The 27,765-nt window shown below is 50.7% G+C and overlaps 1 protein-coding gene across 4 annotated transcripts; it reads left to right on the top strand.

Moving 5' to 3' along the window:
* Positions 1 to 27,042, top strand: CDIP1 (cell death inducing p53 target 1). 4 transcript variants are annotated; one of them, XM_035266817.3, is made up of 7 exons: positions 312 to 442; positions 6,429 to 6,620; positions 23,787 to 23,873; positions 24,294 to 24,392; positions 24,589 to 24,744; positions 25,323 to 25,596; positions 25,704 to 27,042. In XM_035266817.3, exons 4-7 carry the CDS (start codon positions 24,308 to 24,310, stop codon positions 25,813 to 25,815), a joined length of 627 nt encoding a protein of 208 aa, XP_035122708.1. In that variant the 5' UTR covers positions 312 to 442; positions 6,429 to 6,620; positions 23,787 to 23,873; positions 24,294 to 24,307; the 3' UTR covers positions 25,816 to 27,042. The 4 variants fall into 4 exon arrangements, with proteins under 4 accessions (XP_035122707.1, XP_035122708.1, XP_009007336.1 ...); XM_035266816.3 differs by lacking the exons at positions 312 to 442; positions 6,429 to 6,620 and adding an exon at positions 1 to 93; XM_009009088.4 differs by lacking the exon at positions 6,429 to 6,620.
* The last annotated feature ends 723 nt before the right edge of the window (positions 27,043 to 27,765 follow it).

Raw genomic sequence — 27,765 nt, 5'->3', positions numbered from 1 at the left:
GTCTACCCGCCTCCTTCTGACAGAAGCGCGACCGCCAGCTGCCTAGGCGTCCATTCCTGCTCCTGTGGCCGCTGTCCGGGGGCTGCGGGGACGGTGAGTTCGCCAGGACGCATTCGGAAGCGGCTTCCCCCGGGAACCCTCCTCCCTGAAAGAAGAGTCTGGGCGCCGGCGCCCCTCAGGTCGAGGCGTGACCTCAGACCAAGGCGCCCACTCCCCGCCCCCGCCCGCGGCGCCTGCGCGATGCATACTGGGCATCGTAGTCCCCTGTCCCGCAGAGCAAGCTGGGGGCGACCGGGCGGACTACAAGTCCCAGAAGCCTCTTGGCGGTGGGGGTCGCTGTACGCGCAAAGCCCCGCGGGGCTGAGGGTCTAGTCCGTCGGCGCCTGGCGGGACCCCGGCCAGTCTCCGATTTCCGCCGACCTCAGGCGCCGGGCTTCTGGAGGTAAAATGGGGCCGGGGGTGCGGCATCGCGGAGCCAGTCCTCCCCTCAGGGTGCTGCCGAGACCTATAGCGGCCCTGGGGATGTCGAAGCGGCTGCGGTGGCAGGGCCCGCCTGGGCGCCCGGCTGTGTGCCGCGGAGTTGTGCGCCCGAAATGGCCCCCGACTCGCCCGCACTCTCTTCTGTCGGAGAAGGTGGTGGAAATTGCCATCTCCGTTTTGTAGCGCGAGACGGGGAGGGGAAGGGCGGGAGCTGTTTTCTAAGAAAGGTGGGTCGGGGAGGCGCCCCGCGGCCGAGCCCCCCCTGCGGAGTCCTGCGGGTGACCTTGGCGGTCCCGGAGCCCAGCGGCGCCCTGCACCCGCGCCCGGCTCGCCGACGTGTGGAGTCGGGATGTGGCGCTCGGCAGCGCACCCCCGGAGGAGGTGGCGGCGGCCTGGCCTGGCCTTGGACCAGGAGGCGCGCAGTCGAGGACCTCGGCTCAGCAGGTTCTCCTGGGGGGCTTCTCAACAGGTGTCAGGTGAGGTGGGGCGAGCGGCTGTGAGTTCCTCCAAAGGTGAGCTCAGGATCCTCTGTGTCAGAACCACCTAGGGCCCTTGCGAAATGCGCAGATTACTGGGGCCCACCCAGGTGTTGCGATTCTGTAGTTCCGGCGCCCGGCCCAGGAATCTGCATTTAGTAGGCTTCCCTGATCATTCCCGGGCGCAGCTGGGGCTGAGAACCTGTCCTAAAGAGGATGATGGCGGACCCGGGGCAGGGACATTGCATAGCATTTCTGCCAGTTTCTTCTGGGGGCTGATGCTGGGCAGGGTGGTGCCTGGGCAATTGACCTGTCTCCTGGATTCTTTGCTGCTTCCCTTGGGGGCCAACCTATGTAGAACTGGGTGGAGGGAGGCGTACCAGCTCTGCCCTCTGCCCTTAACCGGAAAGGTTATGCCCGGTCATTTGCCAGACTCAGAAGACTCCCCCTCCACACATTCAGTTATGAAAAACGTGAAACATACAAAAAAGTCGAAGGAATTTTACAGTGAACATCCACAGACCACCACCTAGAATGTACAGTTAACATTTTATTGTATTTCATCTCATATCTGTCCACCCAACAGACCCTCTTGTTTTTGGTGTCAAAGTCAGTTGCAGACATCGGTGCCTTTCCCTTCCAAATAGTTAAGCATGCATATCGTTAATTAGAGTTTTAAAATTGTTGATAGGGTTTGACTTTTTTATTTTCTTAATGGTTTTTACCTTAATGGAAGTCCTGGGTATTTAGAAATCCCTCTCTCAGCCTTGAGAATTTGAAGGAGTTTGAAGGCTTTTCCATAGGATGGGTCTCTGGAACCAGGTGCTCTTGCAAGGCTTCATTTATTTATTCAGAGCCAGGGTCTTGCTCTGTGGCCTAGGCTGGAGTGCAGGGGTGCCATCATGTTTCACCGCAGCCTTGAGACTCCTAGGCTCCAGTGAGCTCCTGAGTACCTGGAACTGCAGGCATGTGCACTATGCCCGGCTAATTTTTTACTTTTTTGTAGAGATGGCATGCCATTGTTTTACCCAGTCTGGTCTCTAACTAGTGGCCTCCAGTGATCCTCTCACCTCAACCTCCCAAAGTGCCGGGATTACAGGCAGGAGTTACTGTGCCTGACTTCTTACAAGGATTTAAAAGCATCCAGCCATGGTATGAAAATCACCAGAAGAGCAGAACATTGACTGTGTGACGTAAAGTAATACTAAAGGGAATAAGATTGTTTTGAGAAGGAGCTAACAGAATGCGTCCTGAAGGCCAGCTTGCCCCAGCGGATCACATTGGCACATTGGCATGCTGGCAGTAATTGAAGCCATTAGTCAGCTTGCAGCTCCATGTCAACTCTTTACACTGTAATCTTGTCCCCGTTGAACCTGCCAGTTCGGTGTGTGTTTTCTAAGCTCCTGGGGGAACTGGGGTGTGTAGTGCCATTGAGCTCATGGTGTTGATGGACTACAGGGCATGGCCTTGAGACCCTTGGGCCCAGGTACTTTGTTCTATATCCACAAACACCAGCACTTCATCCTACTCAGTTGCCTTAGTCGGAGAGAAAGGACGGGCCCTGTAAAAAATGTGTCTCCACTTTGAGGAACATGGCTACAAGGGCATGGACATGTTTTTACTCATAGAGGACACAGGGAAATGTGGCAGTTAAAGTTGTGGCATTTTATATCATCTCACTATCCTGTAGGTGGAGGAAGTGCTGGTGAGAAGGTGACAGAGCTCTGCAGAGGACCTTGGTGCTCTGTGGGGAAGATGGAGAGAGAGAGCCAGGCTGGCAGTGGTGACAGGAGGTTCCCTTTCTCCCCATGAGGGGATTTAGAAACAGATTGCTCACAGTGGAAATGTGCCCCTTTCTAGGATCCCACAAAAAGTTTGTTCCCATCTCTGCGCAGTCAGGACTCCCAGCCACAGTCCCTATGGGAGGTGGTAGAGGCTACCTTGCAATACAGTGTAGCAGAGCTGGGTGCCTAGGGCCTGTACCAGAACCTCCCTCTTCCCAGAGGGCTGCCCACTCCGGAAGACACTGGTCTGGCCGCTCCTGAACCTGTGGGCCTAATGGCCCTGGTCACTGCATCTCCTACTCCATGAGTCATCAGGCAGTGCTCTGGTGACTGTAGTGGTATCCTGGGACCAGGGCTGCCTAGACATGGAGGCCTCTCTGTCACTTTGAACTGGTGTGACAGGCCTTGCTTACTGCATCTGTGATAGGTAAAGAGCAGCATCCAGGCCACAGGAAGGCCTGTATCTGCTGTTAGTCCCTAAGAGATGAGGGTCCCCGACAGCAGACAAAGCAAAACCAGTTCAAAGCCTGCAGTGCAGGGGCGGGGCGGGGGTTGGGGGCAGGCAGCAGCATTCTGATTCTTTCCTTGAAAGCAGTTGTGATGCATTTTTGGCAATATTGGATCATTTTTCCAGAAAACATTTCTTGTCACCTTTTCAGTGCTCCTGATTTGTGGGAGAGACCTGGCTTGGTGTGTATACTGAGTGACCCAGCACCATCGATTCTTACTACAGGGAGGTGAAATGGGGGTTCAGTAAACACGGAGGGTCTTGCTGAGATGTAATTGTTCAAGCAATGATAATTAAGTCTGAATTCAGATCTAGTCCCAGTGTCTGGGTTCTTCCTCCAAGAAGGAAGAGAGGCCAAGGCAGGGAGAAGTAGGTAGAGAAGGGTGTGAGAGTTGCCTTGGGAGGGTTTAGGGAGAATTTCAACCTTTATTACTTCAGAAAGAAAGTGAGCTCTGTTGTCACAGTTCTGAGCAACATGAAGCCTGTGTGCTGTGGCTCATGCCTGTAATCCCAACACTTTGGGAGGCCCAGGTAGGCGGATCACCTGAGATCAATTCGAGACCAGCCTGACGAACATGGTGAAACCCTGTCTCTACCAAAAATACAAAATTAGTCGGGCATGGTGGCGCATGCCTGTAATCCCAGCTACTTGGGAGGCTGAGGCAGGAGAATCACTTGAACCCCAGAGCAGAGGTTGTGGTAAGCTGAGATAGGGCCACTGCACTTCAGCCTGGGCAATGAGAGCGAAACTCTCTCAAAAACAAAAACTGAAAAAACAAAAATTAGCTGGAAGTGGTGGCCTCTGCCTTTAATTCCAGCTGCTTGGAAGGCTGAGGCAGGAGAATCGCTTGAACCCAGGAGGTGGAGGCTCAGTGAGTGGAGATTGAACTACTGCACTCCAGAGTGAGACTCCATCTCAAAAACAACAACAACAACAACAACAACAAAAAACGCCGGGCACAGTGGCTCACACCTGTAATCCCAGCACTTTGGGAGGCCAAGGCCACGGGTGGATCACTGGAGGTCAGAAGTTCAAAACCAGCCTGGCCAGCATAGTGAAACCCCATCTCTACTAAAAATACAAAAATTAGCTGGGTATGGGGGTGTGCACCTGTAGTCCTAGCTACTCAGGAGGCTGAGGCATGAGTATTGTATGAACCCAGGAGGCGGAGGTTGCAGTGAGTTGAGATTGCGCCACTGCACTCCAGCCTGGGTAACAGAGCAAGACTCTGTCACAAACAAACAAGCAACAACAAAAAACCAATTTAAATAGGCTGGGGAAGCAGGAGGAGATGGGGTTCTTTGCTGCGTGCAGCCCTGTGAGCACGCTTTGTTCTCACCTGTCAGCCAGGGAGTTGGCAGCACAGTGGGACTTGCCCAGCTGAGGCAGCAACCAGAGTGTATAAGTGACTTGTCCACATTTGCCAAATAGTGGCATAGAAGGCCCCATGCTGGCCCTTCTGAAATGGTAGAGGTGGTGGGAGAGCAGCTGAGAGAGACATGGGCTCTCCTAGTCCCATTGTGATCACTTCATCACGGAGTTGACTAGAATTCAAGAAACGGTGTCTTTTCCAGTCTGGATTTTTGGTATAAACATAAGTACTTTCCTGAGGAGGCAGTGAAGTCCATCTCAGCTGCGGCTGTGTTCTCACCCTGGGCAGTGGCCTTCGGGTTAAGAATGGCACAGGAGAGTCCAGGTGCTGTGGCTCATGCCTGTAATCACAGCACTGGGAGGCCGAGGTGGGTAGATCATTTGAGGACAGGAGTTCGAGACCAGCCTGGCCAACATGATGAAACCCCATCTCTACTAAAAATACAAAAATTAGCCAGGTGTGGTGGAGGGCGCCTGTAGTCCCAGCTACTGGGGAGGCTGAGGCAGAAGCTCTTGAACCTAGGAGGTAGAGGTTGAGCCAAGAACACTCCGCTGCTCTCCAGCCTGGACGTCAGAGCGAGAACCTGTCTCCAAACAAACAAACAAACAAAAAAATGGCGCAAGAGGTCCACTTAGGTTAGCCCCAAACCTCTACACTCATTTCTTCAACACACATGGACCAGGTACCTGAGCAGGGCCCAGTGATACAAGTGGGAGAGTCCGAGCATTCTCGAGGGGAGATAAGACAAGGGACAAAGAATCGCCTGGCAGGTGAATCCTCAGGAAGGCCCAGGTTTGCTGGAAAGTGGGGTGCGGTTGTCTTTGGAGGCCAGGAAAGGAGTCCAGGGGAGGGCTTTGGGAGGGTGGAGGCACGCAATAGTTGGGAAGAGTGTGAGTTACAATCTGGTGGGATCATGGTAGATCTGGGACATGGGCCAAGTCCAGACTCTTCCTTGTAACCCTTTGTTAGATGAGATAGTGGATCTGAGGGCCTTTGAACCATGGAGTTAGTAGGACTTGCTTACTGGTCATGGTTTAAGGGGACGCAAAAGGTCTGGAACACCTCTCAGCCATCCAGTTTGCTGATGGGAGTGAAGTGAACAGAAGTAGGGTCCTCAGGCTGGAGAGCGGAGCCCCTGCCTGGAGCAGCAGCCAAGCTGTGGCCAATCCACTCACTCACCCGTGTTTCACAGGCTACCCGGTGCCCTGGAGAAACTGGCCCCAAACCCTGATCCTGCCCTCCAGGAGCTATGGGTCCGACTGGGAGACGGTCCTAATCCCTACTTTATAATTCTGCCTGCTGTGAATGACTATTGCCCTGACCTAGAATTCCCTGGCCACCTCCCTGCAGAGCCCTGAAGCCCCCAACAGACCTCTGCTTTTCTCTGCTGGGGCACCTGCTGTCACAGAGGTGATAGCTCCTGCTGAGTTTGCCTGTGTTTTGTTTGCTTGTTTTGAGAGGAAGTCTTGCTCTGTGGCCCAGGCTGGAGTGCAGTGGTGCAATCTTGGCTCACTGCAGCCTCTGCCTCCCAGGTTCTAGCGATTCTCCTGCCTCAGCCTCCTGAGTGAGTAGCTGGGATTACAGGCGCACACCACCATGCCTGGCTAATTTTGTATTTTTAGTAGAGATGGGGTTTCACCATGTTGGCCAGGCTGGTCTTGAACTCCTGACCTCAGGTGATCCACCTGCCTTGGCCTCCCAAAGTACTAGGATTACAGGCATGAGACACCATGCCTGGCCTGCCCATGTGGTGTTTGTTTTTTTTTTTTTTTTATAAATTCTGCTCAAGTGTCACTTGTCTTGGCAGGTGCATCTGCGGCTCCCTGAGGGCAGGGACCATGAGCTGAGTGACCTCCATGGAGGGTCTGATGAGTCTTTTCAAAAAGGTAGTTACTTAAACAAAAGAGAAAGGAACGTGGATGGTAATGGCTCTGCTGAGTGAAACGGGCTCATCCTTGAACCCAAAGAGTCCTGTCCTGCTCAGGGGAGAAGGCCTCAAGTGAGTACCTCTCAGCTCTCGGATTCCCCAGGCATTCTGTGTCACCTGACCTCAGGCCTTAGTTTCTGTCCCCAGTGTGGTCAAGTTCAACTTCTGTGGTGTGTGTTTCACTGCTTTGCAGGCAGAGTGGCCACACCATGACACATTTCTCTGTGGCCCCAGTAAAACTGGCCCAAAAGGAACTATACCTGTTGGAGGCGGAGGCTGAGTGCTCTCAGGCTCCCCAGCTCCCAAGCTCTAGGAGCCACCTATTTGATACCAGAACTTTGGAGGACTGGATTAGCACAGCAGGTGAGCGCAGAAAATGGAGAATCGCAGGGCGACCTGATTTCCCAAGCTCTCTGCAAGCCTCTGGGCTTATCACAGTAAAAGTGGGCATCCCGCTATGGCCAGAGGAGCTGGCCCACCCCGCCTCCAACACAGGGAGCATCCCCTGCTCAGTGGAGCTGTCCCTGGTGAGAACTGCAGCTCTGTGGCACCTCCTTTCCTGCTCTTCTTCCTCCGTGCCACCCATCATTCTGTGCAGGGCCTGATGTTTTATTTCTGTATTTTACGCTCTCCACTCAACCCCCCACTGAAGGTGCACACTATTAAGACAGACATTGATCTGCCATCTTGAGTGCCTAGGAAGTGCCTCACAGATAGTGTGTGGTCCATACTTACTGGTTGAATAAAATGATATACCATGCCTGCATTTCAGCCATCTCGTCTGAAGAGCCAAGACACAGGGACCATGGTTTGCATGTGCTCTGTTGTTCCCTGAGCGTTGGGGGTGTTTCACATGCAGGATTGAATTCTTCAGTAAACATTCAGTGGGTTAGGTTCTAAAGTCAACTAGCAGAGCAAAGACCTCATTAGTCAAACTGTCCTCTAAAGTCCTTGAATTGCCTGTTAGCTCAGAGGCGCTCCCACTCCCCTCTCCCTCTCCCCTCTCCCCTCATCCCCCTCTCCCCTGTTTTCTTTCAGTAGAGTCTTGCTTTGTTGCCCAGGGTGGCACAATCATAGTTCACTGCAGCTTTGAACTCCTGGTCTTAAGTGATTCTCTTGCCTTGACTTCCCAGAGTGCTGAGATTACAGTCCTGAGCTACTGTGCCTGGCTTACTATATACTGTTTCACATAATGCAGTATAAACTACTAATTCAGTTTGTTTTACACCCAACCAGCATGAGTGAATTCTTAGGGTCAGATGCCAACTAAGAGTGATAGGAACTTAAATTTCCAGGTGTGGTGGCTCATGCTTGTAATCCCAGCACTTTGGGAGGCCAAGGCAGGCAGATCACAAGGTCTTGAGTTTGAGACCAGCCTGGCCAACACAGTGAAACCCCATCTCTACTGCACATGGTGGTGGGCGCCTGTATTCCCAGCTACTTGGGAGGCTGAGGCAGGAGAATCGCCTGAACCCGGCAGACAGGTTGCAGTGAACCAAGATCACACCACTTCACTACAGCCTGGGTGACAGAATGAGACTCCGTCTCAAAAATTTCCATATGCTATATACTGTTGCATCTGATGCAGTATAAAATACTAACTAGATTCCCACTCTCAGTTCCTAGAACGCTTTCTTCACCCAGCATAACTTCCTTCATAATAATTGAAAGAAAGCCCTGTAACATGAGAGATTGAAATGTCTCAGGGATGAGCCACTCTTCTCATTGTTCTGAGGGAAAATTGCTGGAGGGGAAGCTGGAGTGTAAAGGTATGTATGGTGACTGACAGATTTGGAGGAAGAAAGTCTAGAGGTTTGCTTTTCCACATTCCTCCGCCAGCCACTGAATAGGGAGACTAAGGCAAGGCCTAGTTGAGGGCAGAGCCCAGCTCCCTGGCTAAGGAGGGCCAGGAGACATTTGCATCTGACTTAAGACTCTTCCACCTGAGTGGCCAGCCGTGAGTGGCCATGTAGCTTCACTGCTGGGCCTGGTGCTTTTCTGTAGATTGGAATGGTGTGTCTTGATCTCACCCAAAAGACAACTGGTTGAATAAAGTCAACCCAAGACTGTCCATTTTGTGTCTGCTCGGTACAGGCAGATGGAAAGATTTTGTTTTTAAGGGCTACATTTTGAGTGCTTAAGTGATGGTTCCTTAGGCTCATGCTGTTTCTAAAATTAGCCTTGTAGATACCAAGTCCTGCCTGTGGGACAGGTGCAGATGACTTGTTTATTCATTTGTGGTTGGGCTGTCTGTTTCTTTCCTTTTGCTCCACATTTCCCCTCCAGTCTGTGCTTTCTTCATTTTCTGTGCCAGCAGGAGAACATGCAGGAACAAGCTCTTGAGCAGCATTCTGCCTGGGAGGCAGCTCAGAGTCTGAAGGAGCTCACTGGACAAGTTGGGAGGCTGGGACTGTGTCCTCAGCATGGGCTCTTGTTCTTCTTATGCGTCCAGTGGGGACTTTGTTACCAGTCTTCTCAGTCAGGTGACCTCCTGCTGGCTTTCCTGGCAGGGTCTCCCAGGCTAGCAGGACCTTGGGGTCATTACATTCCAACTTTACAGGTCTAGACTTTCAATTTGCCTGGAGTACTGGGAGGTGATCTGGCAGAACTGACTCATTGGCCAGACTAATGGGAAACCTATGTAAAAGCCATAAGGGCTGGCTTAGGAGAGACTAACCAGTCTAGGCCTCTGATTTGCTCTGCAGGGCATTTTCTCTATAGGTGAAACTAGATTATAGTCTGAGGCATTTTTTTTTTGAGATAGAATTTTGCTCTTGTTGACTAGGCTGGAGTATACTGGTGTGATCTCGGCTCATTGCAACCACTGCCTCCCAGGTTCAAGTGATTCTCCTACCTCAGCCTTCTGAGTAGCTTGGATTACAGGCATGAGCCACCACGTGTGGCTAATTTTTGTATTTTTAGTAGAGACAGGGTTTCACCATGTTGGTCAGGCTGGTCTCAGACTTCTGACCTTGGATGGTCCGCCTGCCTCAGCCCCAAAGTGCTAGGATTACAGGTGTGAGCTACTATGGCTGGCCTTTTTTTTTTTTGAGACAGGGTTCCCCTCTGTTGCCCAGGCTGGAGTGCAGCGGTACAATCATAGCTCACTGCAGCCTCCACCTCCTGGGCTCGAGTGTTCCTCCCTCCTCAGCCCCCCAAGTAGCTGGGATTACAGGCGAGAGCCACTGTGCCTAGCTTATAATGAACATTTTGAGGAAGGAATCATGCAAAGGTGCTGCCCCCCGTTAAAAAAACAGTAAACTCCATATCAATAAAAAGTTTCTGCATGTGTACTTAACATATAAACAAATCCCCTAAACTCTTATTGCCCAGAAAAACTGTTAATATGTAGTATGGGTGAGTGCAGTGGCTCATGCCTGTAATTCCAGCTCTTAGAGAGGCAGAGGCAGGAGGATAGCTTGAGCTCAGGAGTTCAAGACGCATCTGCGTAACATTGCAAGACCCCATTCTTCACAAAAAGGAAAAAAAGACAAAAAATATGTTATGTATGCAAATACATATATCTAAAGAAGAATCACACTGTGATACTGCTTTTATATTCTTCACTCACTGCTATATCAAAACCATCTTTCTATGTCAATAAAAATCTATATCATTGGCCCGGCACAGTGGCTCATGCCTATAATCCCAGGAATCTGGGAGACCAAGGTAGGCAGATCACCTGAGCTCAGGAGTTCAACACCAACCTGGCCAACATGGTGAAACCCCATCTCTACAAAAAATACAAAAATTAGCTGGGTGTGGTGGTGGGCGCCTGTAACCCCAGCTACTGGGGTGGCTAAGGCAGGAGAATTGCTTGAACCTGGGAGGTGGAAGTTACAGTGAGCCAAGACCGTGCCACCATACTCTAGCCTGGGTGACAAAGCAAGACTCTGTCTCAAAAAACAAAAACAAAACTCATTTTTTAGGGGCTGAATTCAGTTACATTAATATAGATAACCACATGCATCTAACTAGTTCCCCTTTCTTGAACATCAAGGCAGTTGTGCATATAAATGTCTTTGCCTGTGAATCTGTGTTCACACGTCCATTTATCTCTAGGGCAAATACCTTGAAATGAAATTGAGTTAAGAAGAGTATTCAGGTAGCAAAGCTGTCCAGAAAAGTACCGATCCACTCTGCAGTGGCCCTGTGCCATGGATGTGTGTCACCAAGTGAGCGTGGTTTGCCAGGAGGTTTGACTAAAATTCAGCATGATGTAAATTGCACAGTAATTGTCGTCATCATAGTTCCTAGAGGCCTTACTACTTTTGAGATTAGAACCATTCTTTGAGTCCTGTCTGCCTTTTGATTTTGCTTCTGCTTCAGAGCAACAGGGTCTTCTTTTTTCTTTTCTTTTTTAAAATTTTATTATTTTTTTAAAGATGGGGTTTCACCATAATGGCCAGGCTGGTCTTAAACTCCTGACCTCAGGTGTTCCACCCACCTCGGCCTCCCAAAGTCTTCTTTTTTCTCGTGTACTACTACTTTCAGGCTTGGCTTGGCCCCCATGAGTACGCACAGTGACATGTGCTTACTGCATACTATGTGGCAGGCCCTGAGTGGTGGTGTGCTCTTCACCCACGGCCTCACCCATGCCTCATCACAACTGGATAAGGGGCTGCTGCTGCTGCCATGTCACAGATGAAAAAAAATCTGAGACTGGAGAGTCAGGTGGCAGGGCAGAGTGGTGGGCATGGGACCTGATGCCTGTGCTCCACTCGGTGCAGGATTCTTCCCTTGCAGCTCTGCCTGTAACACAGGGCTCATGCTTCTGTTGGAGGGTACAGTGTTGTTTGGGGCCATGGGGTTGGGCTGGTGTCTTATTCATTTAGAGACAGTCTTGCTGTTGCCAGTCTGGAGTGCAGTGGCGTGATCTTGGCTCACTGCAACCTCCACCTCCTGGGTTCAAGTGATTCTTCTGCCTCAGCCTCCCAAGTAAGTGGGACTACAGGTTCGTGCCACCACCCCCAGCTAATTATTGTATTTTTAATAGAGATGCAGTTTCACTGAGTTGGCCAGGATGGTCTCAATCTCTTGACCTTGTGATCCACCTGCCTCGGCCTCCCAAAGTGCTGGGATTACAAGCATGAGTCACTGTGCCCGGCCTATTTTTTTTTTTTAATTTTTTGAGATGGAGTCTCGTACTGTTGCCCAGGCTGGAGTGCAGTGGCATGATGTTGGCTCACTGCAACCTTTTCCTCTCAGGTTCAAGCTATTTTCCTGCCTCAGCCTCCCAAGTAGCTGGGATTACAGGTGCCTGCCACCATGCCTGGCTAATTTTTGTCATTTTAGTTGAGACAAAGTTTTACCATGTTGGTAAGGCTGGTCTTGAACTCCTGACCTTAAGTGATCCACCCACCACGGCCTCCCAAAGTACTGGAATTACAGACGTGAGCCATCAGGCCCAGCCAGGCTGATGTCTTATCTCTACTGAGACACAACATGGTCGAGGAGGAGCATACAGGGTTGGGTGGGAGGAGAGCTGGTAGATGGGGAAACCAGATGTGTTTTGTGGTCCTTTTTGTGACTTAACTTGGGCTTGATTTGAATTGTTTAGAATTCCCAAGGCATCAGATACCCCCGTGTTCAAGTGTAAAAATAAATAAATGGTTCAGAGGTACCAGCGATGTTATCTGAGGGAGGGACTGTCTCTGTCATCCTACCTCCATCAGGACAATGGGAAATGGGCCATCTTCAGGATTTCCCAGTCCTGCCTGTGCTGGAACTTGGCAGCCAAGGACCACAGTCCCAGGGAAGGGGACACGTTGGTAACCTCCCTGAGTCTTGGGAGGGCTCAGCCTCACTAGAGGCTGCTCTGCAACTGAGTGGACTTTTGTGGAGGGCCTCCTCCTTCCTGCTTCTCACCCATCATTGGGAATAAGGTCCCTTTAGTTAGTGGCTGAAAGGCCACAGGGAATCCTGGCCTGGTCCTACATGGACTGGGGTGGCTGGATTAGCCCCAGGTTTGGGAAGGGCTTGGTGGAGAGGGGCGTGGAGAGGGTTTGGGGCCAAGGATCAGTCTCACAACAGGGGCTACCTTACGAGCACACCTGCATCCAAACAGTGCGTGCTCTATTAACATTCAGTGCACACCATCTTCCTCCTCTGTAACTCCTCAAGTCAGTGGTCATGCTGAAACGAGCGCTCGGGTTGCAGAAGAATATGTCCTCGCTCCTTGGCAACCAGCTCAATTCTCTCAGGACCTGTTTTAACTGTGGAAGCATCTGCTCCAGCCTGCAGCCAGATGGTACCCACCATGCCTTGGTCTGCACTGGCTGAGGCTGTGTTGTGTGGCCTAGAGAAAGCCATGATCCTTTTGATCATGGATCACTTGAAGAGAACTTGTGTTCCTTTAGGCCTAAGGAACTATACAGATACATTTTGTTGGTGGAGGTGGGATAGAGTGTCACTCTGTCGCCCAGGCTAGAGTGCATTAGCGTGACATAGCTCATTGTAGCCTAGAATCCCTGGGCTTGAGCAGTCCTCCCACCTCAACCTCCCAAGTAGTTGCGACCACAGGTGTTCCATCACCATACCTGGCTAATTTTATTTTTTTGTAGAGATGGGATCTTGCTATGTTGTGCAGGCTGGTCTTGAACTCCTAGCCTTAGCAATTGTCCCACCTTGGCCTCCAAAGTGCTGCAATTACAGGTGTGAGCCACTGCACCTGTCTGTGCTATATATTTGTAATAACACTTGTTTTTCTTCCTTGTTAATACTTGACTTGAAATTAATTTACCAATAATTAACCAATAAAACAAGTTTTATTTCTCGTGGAAGATAAGAGAGGTGATCAGTTTGTTGCTGATGTGGTGTCCCATGGCTGCCCTAGGCACTGGCCTCCATCCCAAGGCCCTCATGGTTAAGCACGGCTGCTGGAGCCATGGAATCCATCTTCAAGGTGGCAGATGGGAGGAAGGCAGGAAGGATGAAGGCTTCATTGACTTGCCTTGAATGCCTTCTCATGGTCTGGACACTTCTGCCTACAGCTATATCAGCCAGAGCTTTGTCACTGCAAGAAAGCTCGGGACCGTCTTGGCTGACTGACCGCTGCCCTGAGTGAAAGTGGAGTTCTGTATTCAAGACGGAGGAGAGAGTGGATTTGGCAGTCTGCGCTCTGTAGTTCATTAGGCAGAACATTGCTGCTCGAGATCTTGTTATTCTGCCTTCTTCCTTTGCAGTGTGATGTGGAGAAACATAGCACAGCCCTGTGTGGGTGATGTCTGCATAGTCATTCATGCAAGGCATCTGCAGTCATACAGCCTGGACATTTACATGTGGGGTTTCGTTCAGCCTCCCAAGAACCTCATTTTCCACATGGGAAAACCAAGGCTCAGAAAGGTTGAGGAATTTGTCCAGGGCTTCAGGCAATCATTGGTGAGGCAGGGTCCCAGGGAGACCTGTGCTCTCCTAATATTCTATTCACAGTCAAGCAAAGAAGGCTGCTGTCTTTGTTCCTAAGTGCCACAGCACAACAAGGCTGAGTGGTGCCAGAGGTCTCCTGGGGAAGCCTAAAGCCTGAGGAGAAGGGCCTGGGACATTGCCCAGCTGGCCTTGTCATCCTTGTCCTGGAGATCTGGGGTATTTCAGCTCTGGAACAACCTCTGGCTGGGTCACTGAGAGGGCCCTAGCCTGCCATCTGGCCACCCTGAGGGGCACAGCCATCCTTCTTTAGGCCTCGTATACTTACTGTTCCCATCCCTCCCTTTGCCTGCTGGTCTCATTAGCTGTTTTGTCACCTCCTCCCAGGCTTGCTTGAAGAGACAGTGTTAGAGTCCCAGAACAGCTGTCTTGCTGTCGGCCTACTGTGCCCTAAGCTTTCTGCACACCACTGCTCACAGATGTAATTGTGTTTGGGGATTTGGTGGGGATGGTGATTATTTAATGCTCATCTCCCTCACTTGACTGTGAGTTCTGGAAGGCAGGGACGTGTCTTTCTTTTTTTTTCTTGAAATGGAGTCTTGCTCTCTGTCACCAGGCTGGAGTGCGGTGGCGTGCTCTTGGCCCACTGCAACCTCTGCCTCCTGGTTCAAGCAATTCTCCTGCCTCAGCCTCCCAAGTAGCTGGGACTACAGGCACCTGCTGCCATGCCCAGTTAGTTTTTGTATTTTTAGTAGGACAGGGTTTCACCATGTTGGCCAGGATGGTCTGTCTACCTTGGCCTCCCAAAGGGCTGGGATTACAGGCCTGAACCACTGCACCCAGCCAGGGACCCTGTGCTGAGTAACTATCAGAAGGAATTCCATGAGGAAGCACCATTCCCCAGCCTCCCCTCACAGGGCCTCTGTTACATGGTCACTTCACAGACTGCTTCTGCTTGGCCCTGGGGTGCCTGGGAGAACAGGCAGAACAGCTGCATGGTACTGCGCAGGGAGTCAGTGGCGATCCCTTGGAAGTAACACCCCTCCTCCTGCATGGCCTGTTATAGCAGTTCAGGAAGTTGTTTTTTTTTTTTTTTTTTTGAGATGGAGTTTTGTTCTTGTTGCCCACGCTGGAGTGCAATGGCACAATCTCGGCTCACCGCAGCCTCCGCCTCCCAGGTTCAAGCAATTCTCCTGCCTTAGTCTCCTGACTAGCTGGGATTACAGGCATATACCACTACATCCGGCTAATTTTGTATTTTTAGTAGAGATGGGGTTTCTCCATGCTGGTCAGGCCAGTCTCAAACTCCTGACTTCAGGTAATCCGCCCATCTTAGCCTCACAAAGTGCTGGAATTACAGGTGTGAGCCACCATGCTTAGCCTCAGGAAGTTTTTTATCCACACCTCACTTAATTCTCACACCGCCCTCCAAGGTGGGTATGAACTAATCTGGCTGTGTGTTGCATGGAGATGTCACGGGATGGAAAGGCCTGGCGTGGGCCAAGCCTCCATGAAAGAGTCCCCCTTCAGGCCTGCACCCTTGATGGGGACTCTGCTCTCCTTTCCCCACTGCCCTGTCCCGGCTGGCTGCTGGTCCCTGGACTGAGAGCATCTTCCCTGAGGTCCACATCAGCTCCTGCTTGCTTTCAGCTCACTTCTTGCTTTGGCTTCTTCCCCTAAACCTGGTTTGGGCCTTGCCATTCTCTTTTCAGACCAAAGGGGCACAGAGAGTGTTTGTCTTTTACCTTGGCTCTGCCCCTCATGGAGCAGTGGGCGCCTCCTTTGTTCATCAGATGGAAGCTTCAGGCAAGGCAGAAAGCGGCCTTTCAGTTTTCCCAGCAAAGCAGAAAGCCCTGTTCCTGGCTGGGTGCCTGGGATCTGCCTCCTGGGGACAGAGGAACCCCTCTGAGCCCAGCTGGCATCTTGGTGCCATGGCTGCTATGTGGGTAAGCACCTCCTGGGGAGGCAGCACAAAGCCAGCCCAGCCCTGAGAAATGTGGCTGGGCAGCAGCTGCTGCAGAGCCCCTGCCACCAGGGTCTGTGGGTGGATCCCCCTTCCAGGGGCGTTGCCAACCTTGGGTGCTCCCTTGTAGGTCCCTGGCATTTCATGCAGCCTGCCTGGAGAGGTAGCCCTTGGAGAACTGCTAGTGTCTCTGTCTTCCCAAAGGATTGTCTCGGGTTCCCATGGAGCAGGTGGTCCAGCTGAGCTGTGCTGTGAGGAAACGCTGCTGAGCTGAGCTCTTAAGGCAGGGTTTTGATTGCACGTCCCTCCAGAATCCTGTAGAGGCGTCCCTTTGTCAAGTCATGTTAGTGAATGTGCACCAGGATCCCTTATCGTAGAGGATCAGAAGCCACCCATGGCAGAGGTGTCCGTACCTGTTGTTTTCCTCCCTGTTGGCAGTTGCCTAATGAGGCATAATAATAGCAGGGTCCATTAATTGGTGTTCTTGTGTGCTAGGTCCAGCATTCCTGCTGTAAGCATTTCGCACAGTCTCTCTTCATCCTTGCTCCCACCCTCAGAGGCAGGCAATGGCATCTCTATTTACAAAGAAAGAAACTGAGGCTCAGTTCACACAGCTGAAAAGTGGTGATCTGGGTTTCAACTAATCTGATGCAGACCCTGCCCCTTTTTATTTATTTATTTATTTTTGGTAATAATGATGGTTTCACCGTGTTGCCCAGGCTGGTTTTGAACGACTGGGCTCAAGTAATCCTCCTGTCTTGGCCTCCCAGAGTGCTGGATTACAGGCCTGAGCCACCATGCCTGGCCCAGAGCCCGTGTTCTTGACTGCTTGCTTCATTTAAAGCCTTCCATGGGGTGGCAAGCACATCCCTGGGGTGGGGCCTTGCCAGAACAACAAACTCAGGGACTCCCTAGGAGCGACTCCAAGACTCACAGGCCACTCTTGATTTCCTAGCTGTGAAGCCCTGTCCGAGCCCTATACTTGGCTGGTATCACACCCCCTTAACTTCTAGTGGGGGTTCCTTTAGCACAGCAGTTCTTGAAATGTGATCTGCAGTCTCCTCGGGGCTTCCTGAGACCACTCGGGGAGCTGAGGCTCAGAACCATTTTAATAACAGCACAATTTGTTACCATGCCTTTTGGTTGTGATGGCTTTCGCGCCGATGGTGCAGGAGCAGTGGAGAAAGAAGCTGAGGGGTCTGCACTGACTCAAGACTGGGAGCATGCTGATCTTGTAATTGAGTCTTCACCACCACACACACTGTACACATGCCCCCAGTGTTAGGTCAGAAAAGCAGTAAAAGTCAACTTTATTAAGTCCTGACCCATGAGTCCATATCTTTTTAACATCCTGTGTGATGAAGTGAGGGACACATGAAGTATGCCACGTGGAGTTTGATGCTGTCGTGAGGAAAAGCACACGTGCAGTCGCTTGAGGTGTGGGCTGAACTAGCTGCCTTTTTCATAAAGAACAACTGGCACAAACCGTGATTATTCAGATTTGGATATTTAGCATACAGTTTCTTGAAAATGAGCAAAGTGAACCTGCTACTTCATGAAAACAACTGACCTTTTATTTTTGTATACGTTGCCATTGCTAAATTTGTTACTGCTTTGTTGCCAGTGATGAAATTCAAGCTTTGAAGTGATAAGCATAACAATATTTAAAGACTTTAATGATGATATTCGTGGCGATACCAGCAGTGTGAGTTTTAAAATATTTATTTTTCAATGAGATGTGTCAACATTGTCAGATCTGCATTACAAGAACCAGTATTTTCAGGTGACGCACACATGATAAGAAATCACGTCTGGCTGGGCATAGTGGCACACACCTGTAATCCAGCACTTTGGGAGGGTGAGGCAGGCGAATCACCTGAGGTCCTGACCAACATGGAGAAACTCTGTCTCTACTAAAAATACAAAAATTAGCTGGGTGTGGTGGCACACCTGCAATCCCAGCTACTCAGGACGCCAGGCAGGAGAATCGCTTGAACCTGGGAGGCGGATGTTTCAGTAAGCTGAGATTGTGCCACTACACTCCCGCCTGGGCAACAAGAATGAAACTCCATCTCAAAAAAAAATAATAATAATAATAAAATAAAATCATGCCTGTGTAAAAGACCCATACCAAATGCAAGGTACACCAGTGACCTCTAATGTAACAGATTAGGGGAAAAAAAATCATTGTTAAGGATTCCAATTCCTTTTGGCAACTAACCCTTAAGAAACTATCACTTGTCAAGTCTAGATGTAGTATTAGTCCATTGTGCTTCTCTAACAGAATACCTGAGACTGGGTAATATATAAAGAACAGGAGCCTGTAATCCCAGCACTTTGGGAGGCCAAGGTGGGTGGATCACGAGGGCAAGAGACCGAGACCATCCTGGTCAACATGGTGAAACCCCGTCTCTACTAAAAATACAAAAAATTAGCTGGGCATGGTGGTTCGTGCCTGTAATTTCAGCTACTCAGGAGGCTGAGGCAGGAGAATTGCCTGAACCCAGGAGGCGGAGGTTGTGGTGAGCTGAGATCGCGCCATTGCACTCCAGCCTGGGTAACGAGCAAAACTCTGTCTCAAAAAAAAAAAAAGAACAGGGATTTATCTCCTTACGGTTCTAGAGGCTGGTGTCTTAAGTCCATTGTGTTGCTATAAATTACCTGAGGCTGAGTAGTTTATAATGAAGGGATTTTTTGGCTCCTGGTTGTAGGCTTTACAGGATGGCATGGTGCCAACATCTGCTCTGTTGAGGGCCTCAGGCCGCTTCCATTCATGGCAGAAGGCACAGGGGAGCCTCTGTATGCAGAAATCACATGGTGAGAGAGGGAATGAAAAGGGAGGGGAGGCCCTGGGCTCTTTCTAACAGCCAGCTGAGGAGGAGGGACTAACAAGAGTGAGAAGTCACTCATTCCTCCCTCACCCCAGGGAGGGCATTTATCTATTCATGAGGAATTCACCTCCCATGATCCAAATACCTCCCATTAAGCTCTGCTGCCAGTGGAGGGATCAAACCAGACCGTGGTGGCTAGAAAGTCAAGGAACAAGGCACTGTCAGCATCTGGCAAGGGCTTTCCTGCTGTCATCCCATGGTGGAACGGCAGCAGGGAGATGCACCCACAGAAGACTAACTAATCCTCTTATAAGGAATCCATTCCCAAGATAATGAACTATAGCCAGTCTGTCAGAAGCATAGGTTGCAAGCTGGGAATTTCACTTGACATCACAAGTGGGGGGCAGTCTTGGGATGCAGTAGCATCAGACTTGAATGCGACTAGAAGACGTCCAGCTGGTGTCTGCTGCAGAATTGACTCATTGCTTGTTAGTGGGGAGAAACTCCCCGTTTGGCCACAGAAGTCTTCTCTGTTGACTGTTAAGGTGTGAAAGCAGAGGAGAAACAGGTTTTTTTTTTCTACACCTTCACATGCCACAGAACACAGAAGGTGTGGAGGGATGGAATGCAGAGGCCTCTGGTCCCCCAGACGAGCAACTTACTGTTAAGTTTATGATTGACTTAGAAAGATTTTTGAATAGGCACCCAATTTGTTTGCAATTTATAAACCCAAGATTTAAAGCAATGATTTCTTAGCCAGAATGATTTCTTGGATTTGTCATGGCTGGAAGTTGACTTCAGTGGGTTCTCCAGCCCCCAAGTCTCCCTCCTCTGTTGGGAACTGGGCAGATCACCAGGTCTCCCAGCCCCTTCCCTCACCAGCACCTTCCCACAGCAAGAGATCCTGGGGCTGCATTTTCAGATGAGACATTTTGCATTTTGTAGCTTAATTTGAACAGTGCTCATTTTTATTGGAAAACTGTTTTGCTTTTGATCGTGTGATTGAAAGATTCTATTCTTGTTTTTATTAACACCCTATACAACATGGTTTTGTGGGAATGGACATTTAATTTAATTAATTATTTTTGAGATAGAATCTCACTCTGTTGTCCAGGCAGTGACGTAATCTTGGCTCACTACAACCTCTGCATCCCAGGTTGAAGCAATTCTCCTGCCTCAGCCTCCTCAGTAGCTGGAATTACAGGTGCCCGCCACTATGCCTGGCTAATTTTTGTAGTTTTAGTAGAAGTGGGGTTTCACCGTATTGGCTAGGCTGGTCTCGAACTCTTGACCTTGTGATCCATCCACCTCAGCCTCCCAGTGCTGGGATTACAGGCGTGAGCCACTACATCTGGTCAGCATATTTGATTTTATATTGGAAGGCAGTGGGAGAATGGGTATCTGAATACAGGAAATCTTCACGAGCTCTTCTCCAGATACCCCTTCTTGGTAGAGAAGGATATCTGCCCTGCGGTCTCTGCTGGGGTTCGGGAAGGCAGCAGGAGGACACAGGTGGATATGGAGGGGTGAGAGGGAGCAGTGAGTGGCAGGCACAGCTCTGGGTGAGGAAGACACAGAGGAGCAACAGGGCCCTGTGGCCCCAGGCAAGCGGGCAAAGAGAAGGTGGAGTCTGGTGTGGCCATCAAGCTGGAGGGCAAAGAGAAGGTGGAGTCTACAAGCCAGCCCTGTGTAAGTTTAAACCCTTCCCTGTGCCCTGCATCCTGTTTACCCAGGTTGGGTGGACACCAAGGGAGGGCTTTTTGCCCTGTGGGCTTGCACCCTATCATCATGGGCAAGGCTATATGTGCAATTCCAGAAATAGAACTTTCAGCTCTGGAAGGCTGTAGGATTATCTGTTGACTTTGATGAAAAGATGGGCCAGAGAAAGGCAATACCTCCATTCTCACAGATGCGGTATGTGTGCATGTGTGTGCGTACATGTTCCCTGCAAGGGACCCAGGCTGGAATCTGCAGGTGCTTAAGTGACTCACCAAGCACAGTGCAGCTTATTTTCCCAGTCTAATCAGAGCATCCCAGGGCCTGACCCATTCCCTGGTGAGCAAGACCACTGCAGGCCACAGTGTTGGGCCCTCAACTTGTGGGATCTGATGCTTGGTGAACGGTGGTGCCATCTAGAGGCATGTTAGAGAGCATTTTCTGGGAGTCTGCGAGTTTGTAGCAGGGGCTGGCACCTACTCCAACTCAGCATATTGGTACAGTTTTCCAGACACAAAGCCCCATGAGAGGCTGCCTTCTCCCCTGCAGGAGGGCACCTGGCAGACTAGTAGCTGCCTGGGCACGGGCCCCCAGGACCAGCTCCAAGAGGCACTGCTGCCTCACTAGCCTCTGAATCTTAGGCTCAGTTGATCCTCCTGCCTCAGCCTCCTCAGTAGCTGGGATTACAGGCATGCAGTATCATGCCTAATTAAAATTTTTTTTTTTTTTTTTGTAGAGACAGAGTGTTGCCATGTTGACCAGGCTGGTTTCAAACTCCTGGCCTCAACCCTTCTTCCAGCTTTAGTTTCCCAGAGTACTGAGATTACAGGCATGGGCTGCTGCACCTGGCCACTGCTCCCTGTGCTATTGGAATTCACTCTGCAGGCAGGAGGGTGGGAGAGTCACTCCTAGACTTATGCCCCCACCCCTCCTTTTCTGGGCCTCCATGTCTTCTGTGGATAGTAAGGCAACTCAGAAGAGTGGGCATATAATTTCTGAACACTTGGGAAGATGTCCTGTCTCTTGACTGTCAAAGAAATGTATATAAAAATAACCAAGTGATATTTTAATATTAAAATTAATTAACTGGCACTATAAATTGGCATCCTTTCAAAAAGGCATAAAATGCTCATGTCCTTTGACCCCAGTCATCTCACTCTGACAAGTTTAGCCTGAGGAAATAATCCAAGAAAGGGAAAGAGCAGTGGCCAGGGATGTTCCCAGTATTTCATGAAAACAGGAGGTAGAAGCCTAAATGCCTTGACGGGTGGTCAAGTAGGCCCATTTTATGGAATATTAGTATTGCTGGTCATGGAGTCTTATAAGATGGAGTATGTGTGACACAGCATTAAAAGGATTTAAAACTGTCAGGACAGCAACTATATAAAAGTATGGGCTGGGCATGTTGGCTCCCACCTGTAATCCCAACACTTGGGGAGGCCGAGGCAAGAGGATTGTTTGAGGCCAGGAGTTCAAGACCAGCCTTGAACCAAACCAAAAAGTAAAGGTTCCTGTGCATACAGACCAGCAGGGACATGTGGAGATGGGCTGTAGTAGGGAGGTAGGATTAAGTTTCTTTTTCTTCGTTTTTTTTTTTTTTTTTTTTTTTTTTAATCTTACTGACAATTTCTATACCATTCAATTCACCCATTTAAAGCATACAATTCAGTCGTGTTTAGTATATTCACAGAATTGTTCAACTATTTCCACAGTCGGTTTCAGAGCATTTTTATTACCCCAGGAGATTCCACGTTCCCCATTTCCCCCTCTCCCCCAGACCTGAACAGCCACTAATACACTTTGTCTCTATGGGTTTGCCTACTGGGGACATTTCATTTAAGTGAAATCATAGTTTGTGGCCTTTTGTGTCTGGCTTCCCTCACCAAGCATGTTTTTAGGGTTCGTGCTGTACGGTATCACTGCTTCCTTTTTAAACCTGAGTAGTCTTCCATTGTGTGCACAGCCCAGTTTTGTTTATCCACTTTTTGTTGATGGACATTTGCGTTGTTTCCATTTTTTGGCTATTACAATCATGCTGCTGTGAACATTTGTGTACAGGTGTCTGTAGACATAGGTTTTTGTTTCTCTTGGGTAGATAACTAGTGGTGGAATTGCTGGGTCATCTAGTAACTCTACGTTTCACCTTTTGAGGAACTGCAAGATTGTTCCTCAAAAGGGAAACAGAAGCTGGCAGTTCCTGAAAAGGTTGGCAGGGGCTATCCAGCACCAGCACCACTGTACTGCGGGTTCCAGTTTCTCTACATAATGCCTAGTACTGTCTTTTTAAATTTTAGCCTTCATAGTAGATAGGAAGTAGCCTCCTTGTGGTTTTGGTTTTCATTTCCCTTATGAAAAGACGCTCAGTATTTTTTCATGTGCTTTTGGCCATTCTTCTTTTGAGAAGTCTTTGTTCAAATCCTTTGCTCATTTTAAAAATTAGGTTGTCTTTCTGTTGAGTTGAAAGTTCTTTATATGTTCTTAATATAAGTCCTTTGCCAGATATATGAATTATAAAATGTGATGGTGTCCTTTGAAGCACAGGAGTTTTTCATTCTGATGACATCCAGTTTAAATTTTCTTTCTTTTGTTGGTTTGCTTTTGGTGTTATAGCTAAGAAGCCACTGTCTAATCAAAGGTCATAAAGACTGATTCCTGCATTTCCTTTTAAGAGCTTTTTGATACCTGTCTTTCAGTTTTTCAGACTGCCGTGTTACTTTATTGTCAACCCCGAGAGCTTGCACTTGGTTCCTCTGGCCCTGTTCCTGATTTGTTAAATTTCATATTCAAACTTATGTGCCCTCCATCCCCTGTGGGTCCTGGGCTCTCTGGGAAACGTTCCTTTCCCTGTATCCTTTTGTTCCCTTGAAATTGATTTCGTCTCATTTTATTACTTTCAGCAAAGGTAACTGAACTCCACTTCGCAAGCGCTTTATGATGCTAAGTAAAAGCAAAAGCTTCCCAGCTTTCTGAGCTGTGCTCAGGGAGTTTGGTGACAGAAATGAGGGAAAAGGTTTTACTTGACTCTTCTTCCTTCCCACCACCCTCCAAACAAACCAGAAAGCCATAGGCCAGAGAGCACAGCGTGCCTGGCAGTCCTCATGCATGGGACCTCAGACCTGGTGGGAGGGGATGCAGAGGGCCCAGCTGTGGCCCTTGGATGACAACAGTCTTGGGCAAGGGAAGAAGCAGACCTGTGACAGGGCTGGTGGTTGGGTATGTGGATGGCGTGGGGTGGCAGCCAGGGAGAAGCTCAATATGTGGGGAGGGGTGGAACTGCATGGTGTGCCCAGGTCCTGGGCCCAGCCCTGGCTCAGCAGCCCCTGCTTCATGCTGAGGGCCCTGCCTTTCCTTCCCCTGAAACAGCTCCCAGAGCACCGCCTGTTCCCTGTCTGTCCAGGCCAGCAGCTGGAGTCTCACCTCCCTCTCTTCTCTGAGTAGCAGGGATTTGAGGTAAGAAATCCCCCAGAATCCCTATTCACAGCCCACAGCAGCCTCTGGCAGAGATCGGTCCAGTGTCTTCTCCCTGGCTGCCTTAGTGCCCCCTAAACATTTGGGGAGGGGAGGTGCTTGGTGCCAAACTGCTGTTTGTGTGGTGAGTGATGAGTTAGGCTCCCTGGGGGACCTTACCTCGATAGGCCCTGTTTCCTGGTTCTGTCCTTGCCCTCCAGCAGGTGACCACTGAGAGGTGAGGATGGTGGCTCTGGGCTGGGTGGCCCTGGGGAAGGTAGGGGATCCCCGCTGCCTGGAGGCAGCCCCTTCTGAGGATGGTCATATGCCTTGTCCAGCATCCCTCGGCCATCCCCAGGGCTGAAGGGGGAAGGAGCCTGGCTGGGAGCTTAGTTCATGTCTGGGATTTCCCTTTATGTCCAGGAGAAGCAGCGAAGATGTCCAACGAGCCACCCCCTCCTTATCCTGGGGGCCCCACAGCCCCACTTCTGGAGGAGAAAAGTGGAGCCCCGCCCACCCCAGGTAGGGGGTCACCGCTCCTGAGGCTCCCTGTTGCAGCCCCCTGCCCCCGTGGCGTGGTTGGGACTCTCTTAAGTGGTGATGCCTGCTCCAGGGTCATCCCTGGGCCCCATCTGTGTCCCAAAGCAGTGGCCTCTGGTCCAACTCATCATACAGAGACTACAGCTGAGTCTCCTTCTTTCTGCTTCTCTCTGTCCAGGCCGTTCCTCCCCAGCTGTGATGCAGCCCCCTCCAGGCATGCCACTGCCCCCTGCGGACATTGGCCCTCCACCCTATGAGCCTCCAGGTCACCCAATGCCTCAGCCTGGCTTCATGCCCCCACACATGAGTGCAGATGGCGCCTACATGCCTCCAGGTGAGTAGGGAAGGGATCTGAGGGGAGCATGGGGAGCTCCCGGCTGCCATCTGGGCTGCAGTGGCTGTCCTCAGTACAGGTGGGCATCTGCTATAGGGCAGGGACTCCAAACGCCCAACCCGCCCTGGCCTGGAGCTCAGGCCGTGTGTAGAGAGGGATTGTGGGTGTGGGAAGGTGGGACTGCTCTTACTTAGGCTGTTTGGGCAGGGCTGGTCCTTGGCACACCAGGACCTGACACTAGGCTTTACCTCCCTTGGTTGCGGGCTTAAGGCTGAATGCCCTGTCCCTGCATGTCAGAGACACCCAGGAGCAGAGGTACCGGGCCATGTGCCTGGCTCTCTGCCATATCTGTCAGGACCCCCAAGGGGTGGGGAACAGTAAGGGCTGGGAGAGTGGCCCCACTTGACTTGGGGCCCCAGCTGCAAGGCCTCCCACTGGCCCAGTAGGTGGGCAGTAGGAAGTTGAGGCCTAGCCTTGTACCCTGGGCACTGTGGACTGTAGGGCTTTGCCCCAATCTCTTTGTCTAGGGCAGGTGGCAGGCCAGTGACCTCTCTGTTCCATCTTCTTTGCCATTCCAGGTTTCTACCCTCCTCCAGGCCCCCATCCACCCATGGGCTACTACCCCCCAGGGCCGTACACACCAGGGCCCTACCCTGGCCCTGGGGGCCACACAGCCACAGTCCTGGTCCCTTCAGGAGCTGCCACCACGGTGACAGTGCTACAGGGAGAGATCTTTGAGGGTGCGCCCGTGCAGACAGTGTGTCCCCATTGCCAGCAGGCCATCACCACCAAGATCTCCTATGAGATTGGCTTGATGAACTTCGTGCTGGGTTTCTTCTGTTGCTTCATGGGGTAGGTGGTGTGGGCACTGGTAGGGTGGGAGCTGCACCAGGGTCAACTGGCTGCCTCTGCTTCCTCCACAGCAGGCCTCAGCCTGTTCTTCCCTGTCTCTGATTCAGATGTGATCTGGGCTGCTGCCTGATCCCCTGCCTCATCAATGACTTCAAGGATGTGACGCATACGTGCCCCAGCTGCAAAGCCTACATCTACACGTACAAGCGCCTGTGCTAACGGAGCTGGGACTCAGGACTCCCCCGCCTGTCAGTCTGGCCCCCTGTGCTTTGCTCCCTGCGCCTGGTGGTCACTTTCCCGCTCCCACTTGGGGCTGGGAGCTGTGCCACCATCCCCTAGAAGTCCTGTCCTCTTCACCTTGCCCTATCCTGAGCAGCTGACTTTTCTGGCAAAAATTCTGTTGGGATTTAAGGCCAAGGGTCAGTGGGTGGCAGGGGGCTAGCACTGAGCTTGTGGTGGTGTTGGTCTGCTTGGTGTTTGTGATCAGGAAGATAAATTGGGAGGGGTCTCCTGCTGGGGTCCTCATTCCTCCATTTCCAAACAAGGTACAGGTTCAGTCCAGACTCTTTCTCCCTGGGACCAAAAGCAGCTAGAGCAATGACCAGTTAGTTCCCTAGGCCTGTAGCCATGGTCGTTTCTGACCTGCTGGGTCAAGAATGGGTAAGTTGTGTGGAGTCAGGTAGACCCAGGTAGGACAGGGTCACAAAGCCTGGGTTTGTTTCTGGGTACTTTGTGCCTCTGGGGTGCTAGAGGTGGGGCATGGTGGTCGGAAGTAAAGACTGCCAACTCTGGCCCTCAGAACTCTCAGGTATAGAAACCCAGGATGTCTAATACCCTGTCCCAGTGCCCAAAAGCTGCCTGGTGTCAGATAAAGAGGACACTGTACCTGGGTGAGTGATCAGACCCTGGTAGCTAAAAAGGAACTTGTCCCTTTGAGTCAGTGTGCAGACCCCCTTTCTGGCCATGCTTCTGTGAACCCTTTATGCTGGGGCTGGAAGGAGCCCCTGAGCCTGGCCCCTTCCCGTCTGCCCTGTGTCCTCACTGTGTGTGGGTGTGAGCTCTGCCCAGTGGCTGATGTGTCCCAGCTGGTACAAGAGATGGCAGAGGGTTCCCCTTGTGAGTGCACTTGGATGTGAAGAGCCCTCTCCCTGAGTTTTCTTCCTAATAAGTGCAGGCCCCTCGCCCCAGCTGACAGGCTGTTGCTGTGCCTGCTCAGCAGGCACATTGGGCTGGGGGCAAGGAAGGTAGAACTGCCTGGGTGGATACCAGCCCTGCCCTGTCTTTATTTCCTGAATGGTTTGTTTGTGAACTTGCTCACCTGGACCGCTGTATCCTGCCACTGTCCTTCCTGGTCTCGCACTGCCACTGCATGGCCTCCTGTCACTGTGAATCGTGGCCCAGTCTCAGTTTGTAGTTCTCCTCATTAAATTGGCCCTTTCACTCTCCCGCCCTGGGCCTCTGCTCTCTTGCCTGGCTTCCTTCTTTTTTGAGGGAAAGAGGGTGGGACTGCAGTCAGTCTACTGGCAGGGCAGGAGGCTGAGTCCTCAGGGTCTCACATCCTTAGTGCTGATGCCATGCCAACTGCCCAGGACAACACCAACACGTAAGGACCTAATTAAACCAGACTAGAGTCGGGTATAGAACAACCCTAGGAATTCCAGCTGTGACTGGGCCAGGGCACATCTTGGCCTCGGCAGTGGCTGTAAGGTCATCTTCCTTCCTTTTATGCTGATTTCAACCATCTGCACACCACAGCATCCACACATGGGATCTGCAAGCTGGAGCCCTCCTACCTGCAGGCTTGAGCGCAGCAGCATCCAGCCCTGCACAGGCACACTCTTAAGCAAGACAGACTGAGCAGAAGCTGATAGGCTGAAGACTAACGGCACAGTATGCACAGCCAGGTTCTGAGCCAGCTCTGGCCCTGGTCGTCTCTGTACTAATTCATTTGAATTATGAAGGTGGCAGGCATGGTCAGTAGTTTAAAGAGTTTCCCTACCGTTTAACCCTTTTTGAAATAAAACTTTTACAGATAGTAGATTCTATTAATAAAAATATTTAAGTTCATGTTTCTTTTTAGACAATGACTTGTTTAAATACAAATACATGCTTTTTAAAACCCCTTTATATATAATATTTTAAACCCTTTATATATATATATATATATAT

Source organism: Callithrix jacchus, chromosome 12, assembly GCF_049354715.1.
Source record: "Callithrix jacchus isolate 240 chromosome 12, calJac240_pri, whole genome shotgun sequence".
NCBI lineage: Eukaryota > Metazoa > Chordata > Mammalia > Primates > Cebidae > Callithrix > Callithrix jacchus.
This window is presented reverse-complemented; position numbering and strand designations above follow the sequence as displayed.